Consider the following 11659-nt stretch of genomic DNA (forward strand, 5'->3'; position numbering starts at 1 on the left):
TTCATTCAGATGGAGAAAATCATAAATGGTATTATGGCGCATTTCATAATCCCTAAATACATTAATATGGATCTTTGTGTTAGATTTTTTCTAGATGCTTGTTTTATTAAAACAAACCCCCCTCAAACCTCTTTTATTCTCCCTGTTGCAAATGTCCCCATTTTCTCATTGAGTGAAATGTTTTTTTCACACGTAGATTCTTCTGTATCCTTGCATTATGATGCTCAAATATTATGGTCTTGTCAATCTGCTCCATGTAGAGGCTATTCCACACAGAACATGCTATTGATCATAGGAGGTTACTGTGTGGCTTTCCTTCTCACTGAACAAGAGATGCTTCTGTAGGACATGGCGGGTGTTTTCTGGTCAGCTGCAAGCAGAGGAATCTGAGGTCCCAGGGGGTGGAGATGCTTATCATACCCTTGGCAGCATCGCACAGTTTCACGTCTCACCCTGTTCAGTGAGGATCCCTCAGAATCATTGCTCTTGCTTGGTGAAACCCACTGGTGGTTTTGAGTGTGGTGCTGGGAAAGTACTTGCTTCTTATTTGGAATAACTAAAGATGTAGCACTGGCAGCTGCAGGTGTGTGCATGTGAGAGGGACTTGTTGAAAGCCTTTATCAGCAGGAAGCACCAGAGTTATAATTTAATATTTATCTAGAGGAGACAGAGGTAGTTTGGTTTTTTCCCCAGTATAAATGGAGCACACAATCAGATCTGCAGAAACATGAAATTTATTAGTTACTAATCTGAGAGGGAGTTACAGCACTGTGACCCAAGAACTCGCAGATGAAAAAGGCATGCAGCAGCGTTCTCTAAGCAGACAAAAGGAGAGGCTTTTCCACATTTTGCCTTATTTGAGATGTTACATAGTTGCGTACTTGAAACAGAAATTAATACATTCAGCTCCTTTTAGGACATCGAAGGAGAAAGCTTGATAAGAAACCACTAAAGCCAACACCATTAGGTTTTCTTTTCAAAAAAATGTGTAGGGTGGAAATTCAGCTTGATTCCAAACAAAAAGAGTGACAACACCTGGGAGTCAGACTGAAGCAACTCTAGTTTGAATGTGAAAATCCAGTTAATTCAAATTAGTGGTGGAAACTGGTAGGATGTCATTCACCTTGCTCTGTAACTAAAATCTTAAGAATTTGGTTCTGATGTGGGATGTTTGCTGAACATTTTGGATGACAAAGAATGTGTATCAACAGAACAGAACAAGGTGGCACTGGAGAAAGTGTTATGGGTTACAGTGGAGTGATGCTGTGTCAAGTGCCTTTTCATTGCCCCGGTCGCTGCATTTCATGGAAAGTGGCTTAAGTCTGTTCTGACTTAAACTGCCTCTACATAGTTGGCCGGCAGCATGCCTGTCTTGCCTGTTCTTTGCACAGTCCCGTACATCCAGCCTTCGTCAATGGCTTGGACGTTGACGACCGTATCACCATCTTTGAAGGATACTTCATCTGCGTCTGCTGCGGTGTAGTCATACATGGCACGGTAGGTCTTCTGTTAGAATCATACAAAAGGAGAAGAAATGTCTTTGGTTACTATCACACATGCCACTTGTTGGGATAAAGCACTTAAAGGGTTGCGTTAAGTCTGCTAAGCTGGCAGCGCTACACATTTGGGCCACAGAGACACGTTTCTGCCAAAGAGACCAGTGATGGGAAGCAGCAGCATTCGCAGTGCCACCTATGAACAGAGGGGGGCAAAGACATCACCACCCTCCCACCCAAAGCATTCAAGGTAACAATACTAGATATGCAGATAAAGAGCCTTCTCTCCAACACCGTATCCTTTTGCATACATACACCCCTTTCAGAGAGGTAACCTGCATGTAGACGCTGCCGTCTCTCTGCTCAGTGGCAACTGGTTCTGCTTACCCCTGCAGTGGATGGATGAGAGGGGAGCGAAGATACTGTTGTCTGCTGGGTGGCAACAGAAGATGATCTCTGCTGTGGCAGCTCTACAGTTTTAGCATGTTTGTACTCCACTAGAAAAGGAAACAAATTTTGAATATTAACAAAACGATAGAAGACTTGGTTCTCCTTGAAAATTTGAGTAGGTATTCAAAAAGCTCTTAAATGGCACTTGGAGGTTGGTGAGGTATTTAGGACAGGTTTGTGTGAAACAACACAGAATAATGACTATGTAACTGCATAACTTTTGGAAAAGGCATCTTTTTTTTCTTATGTAAACAATTCAACCAAGAAATTGGTGTGCAGAGCTGTCTTCTGCTGGTGTCCTAACTCTGCCTTTTTCTGGTTTGGCCAGCAAATGCTACCACGGTTGCATTTTTGTCCTGAGATAAACAGTTGAGGAGTCAACTCTCAGAGCACAAAAAGCTTTAAATATAGTAACTGAAGAACAAGAAAATCCCTATGTCAGAGAGAAAGAAAAAGAGAAAGAGGAGAGAGAGAGAGGATGCAGTTGTCTGCACTGAATTATCCACTGCTTTCTGTTTAGCCATTCTGACTTGTTTGGATGCCTGTCAACTAACAATTAGTCTAGCAAGCATCACCCATGAAGTGCGACCTGATTCCAGAGCAGCCCAGCTGCTGCATCATTCTGCCTTGCCAGCCTGGTACATCGCTCCCGAGCTGCATCTGCCCCTCTTTGCATGTCTTGCAATGGTGGCCAGTCTGTAGAGATGCCAATTATAGGGCATCCGCTCCCTTGCTTTGATTTCCGCCCTAGAGAGAGCCGTGGTATTGATGCAGCATTCAGCCCCTTGTACCTGTTGTTGTCGTGGGGAAAAAGCTTCCATTGCTGTAGTAAGACAGGTGTTGATCAGCAGCCTCTGAATGCTCAGATTTTTCATCACCAGCACTGATGCTGAGCGCACTGGCAGAGCGGGATTGCTCACGGCTGCGTCGCTGGGCTTGGACTGGGGTCAAAGAGATAGAAATGGTACTGAGGTGGCATGTCTGACTTCTCACAGCAGCATGCTTAGTCAGAAAGGTGATGTTGTGAATCTCGAAAGAAAGGTCTCAGTCCTATACATGTCCTACAACTGCCACAGTGCCTGTCTGGCTGAAGAATGCTGGATGTTGTAGAACTTTTGTGCATGAACGGGATTATGTCCTAAAGCTATATTTGGGGAGAGTTAATCTATAAGACTTATAAGCAGCCCTTCCCAACATTGTGGACTGCAGGAATTGGATTCAAATGTATGTCTGTCAACTCATTTGGTTATTTAGAGTACTTGCATGCTTCCGCATAGCCTGGGGACTCATGACTAACTCAAGCCCCCATTGATTTCACTGGGTCTACTCTGACTAAATCTGACTGGACTTCTGATTTGGACTTCAGCTCCCATTAACTCAAGCCAGCAGGGCAAATGGTCAGGAATGCTAGGAGTTATCCAAAACGTTTTCAGGGAATCAGGGTGGGGAAGGCTGGACTAAAGCAATACGAGGGCTTGCACTGATCCACAGTAAGTCACAGAATGTCACAGACTGTGTAACATACCAGAAAGCATGTGTAAGCTTCTTGACTGAATGTTGTCTTCTGCTGGGTCATAGTCAAAGACTGATCCAGGGTTCGTACGCCACACACGAAGCCCTGCAAAAGACACGCACACTGTGGTGACGACACCGTGCATGAGAGTGTTTGCAAGTTTTTATTCTTTGCTTCTAAAGCTAAAAAGCTAAGAGTCACAAAAATGAATATTGGACTCTACAGGGTAAATGATACATACAGCAAACACTTTACACCTCTCAGTTCATATGGGATTTGGTCAGAATGCCTGATAAATGGGAAAGACACTTTTGCTTTTACAGCCTCACCATGCTGACCAATATAAAAGATCACACCATGAGGGAATGGCCCATAGCTCAGTAGCAGAGTGTGTTATTTGCATTCATCCAAGCGGCAGTCTCTGGTGGAATGCAGTCCTGCTCTCCCACCTCCAAACAGAGGATCTGTTTTCCTATTCTATACCAGCAGAGCCTTTTCAGCAACAATCAAGGGCAGCTCTACATGGAGTACAGCACTGCAAGCCCAATCCAAAGGTTACAGTAGGAGGGTGGGAAGAATAAATAATACCAGTGTGAGCAGGCTGCATGTGAATTAGTACGTTCTCCTGAATATGCGAGGCTGGGTCCTCTCATCCCCATTCCGTGGCTGTATCAAAGGAAGGTGTGCTGTCCAAATAGATTTAGTTGACTAGAAACCGCTTGGTAATAAAGATATCAAAGTGATAGCAATTTAACAAGGTGCAAGTATGTGACTGTTTGTATTGGCTGTAATATCAATATAATCCTCTACCAATAGAAATCATCCACACATGAACAGCACAGCAGGAAGTCTGAATACCTGTGAGGTTATTCAGTTCTTGATCCTGATCTATCCGTTTCCGCTCCATTTCCACAACCCGTCTCTGAATGCCTCTGTAGCTGATATCACTGAAGTCTTGCATGTTCTTCTTTACACGCTCTGTTATGGGGTCAGTAACTACAGGCGTGAAGCTGCCTTTGGTCTTTTCAAAGTCTTCATGATATTTCACCTGGAATTTTCAAGACAATGATGCACCCATTCTGGTCACTGACATCCTAAGTCAGAGCTGCAGGACCTCGCCACCACTGTATTTGCAGGATCAGCTCCAAGGCCTGCTGGACCCCTCATTCTGCTGGGAGTCCTGGGGGAAGAGCAGCGTAGGAGCAAGCTCTTTCCGCCAGAACTGGCCCCAGCAACACAGACCCTCCAGCTTGCTGTTCTGCCTACCCCTTGCGTCTTCCTGTGTATCTTCTGCCTTGCCATGTTGCCTCAGCATCATAGGACTGTTTGCTGCTGTGCCCGCATCCTGCCTGCCTGGCCCTGCCATGTCTTCTGCCTTGCTGTGCTACCTCAGCAATGCAAGTTTGACTGCTGGCTGTGGTTCACCTCCTGCATCCTTCCTCCCCTTGCTGCATTTGGTTCCTGTTGCCTCCTGCATCTCACTGTGTCTCTTGCATCTTGCTGTGTATCTTAGTTATATCTATCTATCTATCATCCATCCATCCATCCAACAGATTTTGATCATGCCCCATTAGCCACAAGACTCCCTGGGCAGGTTACAAGTAGAGATATCCAGCCAATAAGATCAGCACGCATCCTGTCCAAGGTACCTGCACCTCTGTTGGTCCTCCCGCTCTCAACAAGCTCTTGGCTTGTTCCTTGTTCTGCCCTGATATGCACACCTAGTTCCTGACCCTGGCCTGTTTGGTTACTACAGCTTGGCCTCTGCTATCGGACTTGTCATAAACCTTGTGCCTGGACTCTGCCTTGCCTTACGTTCTGTTCCCGGTCCCAGTGCCTCTGCCTTGTCTCAGACTGTCCACATTGCAGCATGACACCTTGTATCATTTCCTGCTTCAGAACGACCTTGAGTTGTTTAGGTATGTTCATTTCCTGAAAGCTCTGTCCCAGCACAGCTAATTTATTTCTGCATTGCCTTTTAACACTGTGCTCAGAACATGTGCGTGTTAAGGTGCATTGACAAATATAATGCTATGGATGGTCCACGTGTGCAGTTTCTTTGACCCTCAGAAAAAGCCATACTTACTGTGGAAATGTGTCGCTGTGTTTCCCGAACACGTCTCATTTCAGGGGTATCCAGGACAAAGGCTGCTTTACCTTGCACTTGTTTCCGGAAACTATCAGAATAGAGAACCTGACAGAAGGAGAGAATGTGAGTAAATGTGGCTCAGCCCAAGCAGAATACATGTTTTTAAGAGAGGTTTCATGTTGAAGTGACATGGAATGAGGAAGGAATGAAGTGCTGAAGACAGAGGCAAACAGTGTGTTAAGTACTGACGAGCACCTCACAAGAATATGCCTACGTAGCCTTTCGGCATTGTAAAGGCATGCTGGCTTTAAGCCGTTCTTGTAAAAGTAAGAGCAATATTTTATCCATGTTATTTAGATTCCTGACTCATCAAACGGATTCTAAGTAGGTAACTTTCCAAGCAACAGCAACAAAATAAGGCAGGGCTCTGTGTCCAGCTAGCCTAGTATTGGAATGGAGGCCTTTTGCTTCATTTACTACCTTATCCATTTAACTGGTAACTAGAGGGATTAAAATTTCTGCCTTTGAAGGCTCTAGGACTTCTGCATCCAAAGCAAATGCTCCACCATTAGCCCCCTGTCCATCCACAGAGAAAAGGACTACTAGCAGTGCAATCCTGTGTGTGACTAATCAGAGGTTAGTGCAGCTAAGTTAAGTTGGGCTTTCTCCCAGTTAAGTAAGAATAGGATTGCAACACAGGTGCACAGTACAATGTCAAACAACCCTGCTTAATGCCAGGTAATGAAACCCACTGTAAACACGGCATCCTTACGGCATTTCCAGAAAGTCGAGACTTTGGTTAGTTGCCACCAAAGACTGTAAAAGAATGAAAGGAAAGCAGCTCCCAAATTGTTCCAGTGGAAGTCAGCACATTGAACAGGATCCCAAAGACTCCCAGGGACCAAACACAGGGAGAACCCCCTTCTAGAGCACCAATCCTGGCAAGGGGCAGCTACCCCATTCCATCCCAGCAGAAGCTGTTAAGCTATCCTCAAGGGAACCCCACGTGGGGTGCTTCAGCTAAAGGCTGCAGAGGCGGAAGGGCTGGTAAGGCTGAACTGCAAAAGAAGATGCACAAGTTCCACAAGAAAGTGGAAAGGCAGCCTCTCCAAGAAATTACTGGAAAACAAGCCAGCAGAGACCCATCCTCTACCACACACCCTGCCTCCTGCTCCATTAGCTCGCCGTTTACCAACTCAGGGGTTAGTCCAGCTAAGTTCAGCTTGGCTTTTCCCCAGCTAAGTAAGAACAGGATTGCAACACACATGTACAGTACAATATTGCACTAGAACAACCCAGCTCAGTTCTCTGAAAATGATTGCATCAAATACCTAAACATAGAACAAAATCATTCTCTCTCAAAATTCACATGTTGAACAGTCAGTTCCTCCATTCTCTGCTTATTAACTTCAAAATCTCTTCTTTGGGAGTTTAAACACTTTGGATTTGCCATAACACAAAATCCAGGAATGATTGTAAGGTTGAAAGCCATGGATCCTACAAACTATCTGTTGCCCTGAATCTTAGAAAAATGGCACTGTAGGACTAATGATTTCTAGGCATTGCAAGAAGTTAAGCCTAAGTCTGCAGGCTGTTCCAGTTATGCAAAGGACATTAATGTTGACATAACACTGCACATCTGTAATGCTCTGGGCACCACTTAGTCAAGATCCATGTCCTGCAAAGAGCATCCCCAGATGTGCACCAAGTCTACTCAGCAATCCCTTCCACTGACAGTCCTTCCCACTCTGCACAAGGTCTCCTGAAGGTCAGGGCTCTACCAAGGCCCCTTTCACAAGAAAAACGCGACTTCTGCCAGAAGAAAATAATAGTGTGCAGGTGGAAATGATTTGTTCATGTGCCTTTCTGGTCATCTGCTATTAGAGATTGACTGGGTTCAGACAACACAATAACCCATACTCAAGGGTTGATTATGGCCTGCGTGTGGGTTCTTGCTGAAGCATGGGTTATTGTAGAAATGTGGGTTATCACTTTGTCTGGACCCAGCTGAACTATCTAGCCATGGATTGTTAACCATGAACAACGCATGAAAAACACTGTTGCTGACTTGAAAACTGTCATCATGTCCAGCCTATCCTTGAACACCCTGGATATGCACATGGTAGGCATGTCATTAGTGGAACCACCTGAAGCCGGAGGTCAGACTGGGTGGCCCGAGAGGCCCCTTCTGACTCACTATTTCTATGTTTCTATCATAGTTCTGCTGTCTTGGCTGTGTTCAGACATGATGATAATCTTTAAGAATAACACATGGTTCAATGATGACCCACATTCACCCCATAAGAGTGGGTCATCATGTTGTTGTGGGCAATCATTTTGTTTTTCTACTGCCTCCTACACTGTAAATGTCTCTGCAACATTTTCTTTGATCAGGTCCTGCACAAGCAGTATACAAGTCTTCCTACTGATCAGTAATAAACTTTTGGGCTCAGCAGCCTTAATGGAACAGTCCGATTAGTACATATGGACAAGAAAAGACTTTCAGCACCATCTGGTCATCCCAGGTGTGTTGGCTTTGATGATAATGAACAGGCATCATTATCATCTAACTTGGCAACTTGTAATTCTGCAGATGATTGGGCCTACAACTCCCATGATCCCTCACCATTGGCTATGTTGGATAGGGCTGATGGAGATGTTGGCCAAATCCTCAAAAAAGCCATAGGTTGCTCAAGTCTTAGATTATAAGAGGTTACACTGACATAACAATCAGAAATTCAATCCTAATTTTTTTTCAGGAATGTTTATGATTAGGAACATTGTTAAGTCTTTAAAAGAACTAGGGTCAAGGCCCATAGAATATGAATCAGCATATGCTTATTTATATACACAAATTTAGAAATAAGTACTAGGATATACTTAAATTTTACACAAAACAAGGCCAGCCAATTAATTTTATCCAAATCATTTCCATAAGGAAAACCCTTATAGGTGAAGAAATTCTGAATATCCACCAGAACTTCCAGTATTCCAAGTGATCCCTAGACAAGGGTGCCTATCTATTTTTTATTTGCTGAATTTTGGAATAAGTGTGGAGCATAGAACATAAGGAAGGGGACAGGACAGATCAGAAAAGCCTTGTTTAAAGATCTAATTTAGCTTCCTCAGAGGAGCCCAGGTAGCATGTAGCAGGCCCAACTCATCTACCACAGCTTGAATTCCGCAGCCCTTGGTCAGACCCGCTCATGAGTTGGAACGGATATAGAAAACAGTCTGTTTCTCCAAGATCCAGTACACAGAACCCAGCCATTTCAGTCTGCACTACATAAATCAATTAAAGACATAAAATATAATTTTAAAGAGACTGTTAAGATGTTATTTGAAATCAATGGTTATTATAAAATCCTTAAAGTAAGTATTAAATATAAGTTCAAAGCAAGTAGAAAAACAAAGAAACAATTAGAAAAATATGTTTAGGTTACAGTTTAGTATTTTAAATGGCAAATACGTAATAATATTAATAAAGTTAATAGTTGGGAAATGTTTTTTAAACTGAATACAGTAATGATTATACTATTTAGATGTTAAAAGGTTATATATTCTAGTTCATTGATTTGTCCTCCTGGGAAATACCGAGCTAATGTTTTCTTGATTGCGTTTAGCTCTCTCCATCTCTGGAGTGATAGATGTCGGGGTTCCTTTTCCCAAGTGTTCTTTGTACAATACCTATAACAGCATACAAGAAAGTGTCCAAAAATCAAAGATTAGATGATTGTTGGTGAACCATTGTGTTAAGCTGTGTTATTGTTTAAGCATACTCATCACGGCATAGTTGGGTAAAGAACTCAAGAACAAAACAGTTAAACGTTATTGGATAAAGCAAAAATCAAAAAGAGAAAAGAAAAATATTTTTCAAAAAGCAAAAATGAAAACAAAAGGAGTGGTTTTTTAGGAATATGAAAATGGGTAAGATTGAGATAAATTAGATGCAGGACAAGATTGAGCAGATGTGTTATTTTTTCTTTTTTTTTTTAAGTCATTTTATTTTTCTTTCAATACCAAGCTAATGTTTTCTTGATTGCGTTTGGCTCTTTCCATCTCTGGAGTGACAGGAGTTGGGGTTGCTTGCCCCAAATTCTCTTTATACAAGACCTGAAGATTTTAAAAAGTATCCAAAAATCATAAAATGGAACTCAAACAATGGTTTGAAGTAATACTAGGGTGGAGAGACAATGAAAAGTAGAGATGAATATATACAAATACACACACACACATATCTGACAGATAAACCTGACAGATAAAAATGAAACAAATTTCCAAATACAATTTTTCCAGCCTAGACAATATAGGAGTGTATGCCTACAATCTTCCACACATTCTATGAGACTAGGTCCCATTGAAACCAGAAGTGTGAAGGATTACAATATCCACTGGTGTCTTCCCACTTCTAGACTGACAGGCTGACTTGCCTATTTCTTTGATTATCACCTGCAATATATAAAAGATGCACTGCAAGAAGTTACAAAAAGGAAACTGTGATATGTCCTGGTAAAGACAATTGAAAAAGGCAACACCAAAGGCACCAAACATGTAAGAGCAAATTAAGTAGGTAAAGTAATCAATACAGTAAATATTAATTTTAAAGATAAATGTTATTTTAAAGATAAGGGTTCTATCCAGTTGGCAACATCCGTAACTTTTACAAAATGGCTGTTCCCAGGAAAATTGTTTCAAGTAAAATCATGGTCCAATTTCTAGGCACCTTTTCAATAATGCTTTCCAAGGTAACTTGTGTTTTACAAGGCCAGCTACTTGGTGGTGGTGCTGTTCAATAAAACCATGCAGCCGGATTAGAAGATCTCTTGGCCTGCATGTTTTTCACACTGGTGTTGCATGTTCATCTATGGAAAAGCAGAACTGGTCACTCACTAAGTCCTTGATAATGTCTAGCATGCCTATTTCTGCACAGGGCCACTGAACTTGCGCTGTGGGGAGATCTCTGCTGTGGATAAGATACAGGAGGCACTTGGCACTCCTGCAGCTTCCCCAGCTACTCCAGACTGCAAGAGCTGAACCATGAACGCTGAGCTTCTGAATGCTGAATCTGCGCACTGACAGGCCGCATGGGCTATTTCAGAGCCATTATCTCTAGATTCACCCTGTCATCAAAATACCTCTTTATAAAGGAATAGCACTGATATTATCTTGTCATCTCCAGCCTAAGTGTTCTCTGCTGTGCCATCTTGTGAAATCAACAGCCGAGTGGCATGACCCCCTCACCCAGGCTCCCCACTGGCATGTGATTGGATGAGGATGATACAGTCAGCCCTGGCTCAAGAATGTTGCATGAACCAGATTCAGAGCAGGTCTGGATAGAGTCCTGGATACATCATTGCAAGGTTATGAAAACTTTTCAACTTCTATGGTCAGACTATTAATATTAATATCAGAATTATTTTATCAGTAAAAGGTAAGTTTTTTATATCACGATCAGTATTTTACTTCGGGAAAAGAGTATCATTTTAGATACTAGAGAAGAGATTTCTGTAGTTTGTTAGGATGTTATATTTTAGAACAGTTTTGGGGTGTTTTTTGGTAATGTACCGAGCTAATGAACTCTTGATTGCGCTTGACTCTCTTCATCTCAGGAGTGACTGGTGTTGGGGTACCTTTCCCCAATCCCTCTTTGTACAAAACCTACAGGGTGAAAAGGGTATCAAGAATCAAGTAATGATAATGTCAACAAATACAAATTACCAGTTTCTGATGTTAATAATTGTATCACACCAGCTTCCAGTACAAGTTAGCTGGCTGTTGATTTGTGTCATCTAGAACAATCAACATCCAAACATGGAAATAATGTAGTAGGATAAGAAGTTGGGGGGAAATTGAAAATACAAACCAAGCACTGCAATTGCTGAAAAATAAGAAAGTAGTTAATTAAATTCCAGTACTAATATGTTAAAACTTAGGTTGCAGAGAGAGTTCAAATGGCAGGAAGAGCTACTTGGTGGTGGTGTTTTATTGGTTAGAGATTTTATCATTGGTTAGAAAGCAATGTATCTTTAACACGTTTAATGTTATTTTAAACCATTCCTTTCTTTTGAGTACCGAGCTAATGTGTTCTTGATTGCGTTTGACTCTCTCCAT

At 42.3% G+C, this 11659-nt stretch overlaps 1 protein-coding gene across 9 annotated transcripts in view; it reads right to left on the minus strand.

The window, feature by feature from the left end:
* Positions 1-718: 718 nt before the first annotated feature.
* The window catches only part of NEB (nebulin), a 92722-nt gene continuing 81781 nt past the window's right edge, over positions 719-11659 (minus strand). For 7 of the 9 annotated variants that reach the window (XM_044438115.1, XM_044438112.1, XM_044438110.1 and 4 more), the window contains 8 exons: positions 11114-11206; positions 9143-9235; positions 5546-5653; positions 4318-4507; positions 3472-3564; positions 2738-2887; positions 1884-1993; positions 719-1506 (listed from right to left, as the gene is read on the minus strand). In XM_044438115.1, coding sequence (XP_044294050.1) covers positions 1333-1506; positions 1884-1993; positions 2738-2887; positions 3472-3564; positions 4318-4507; positions 5546-5653; positions 9143-9235; positions 11114-11206 — 1011 coding nt within the window. In that variant the 3' untranslated portion in view covers positions 719-1332. The remainder of the gene's footprint in view (positions 1507-1883; positions 1994-2737; positions 2888-3471; positions 3565-4317; positions 4508-5545; positions 5654-9142; positions 9236-11113; positions 11207-11659) is intronic. The other 2 variants (XM_044438116.1, XM_044438111.1) reach the window with 1 other exon arrangement.

This window comes from Varanus komodoensis, unplaced genomic scaffold, assembly GCF_004798865.1.
Source record: "Varanus komodoensis strain SLA01 unplaced genomic scaffold, ASM479886v1 scaffold32, whole genome shotgun sequence".
NCBI lineage: Eukaryota > Metazoa > Chordata > Lepidosauria > Squamata > Varanidae > Varanus > Varanus komodoensis.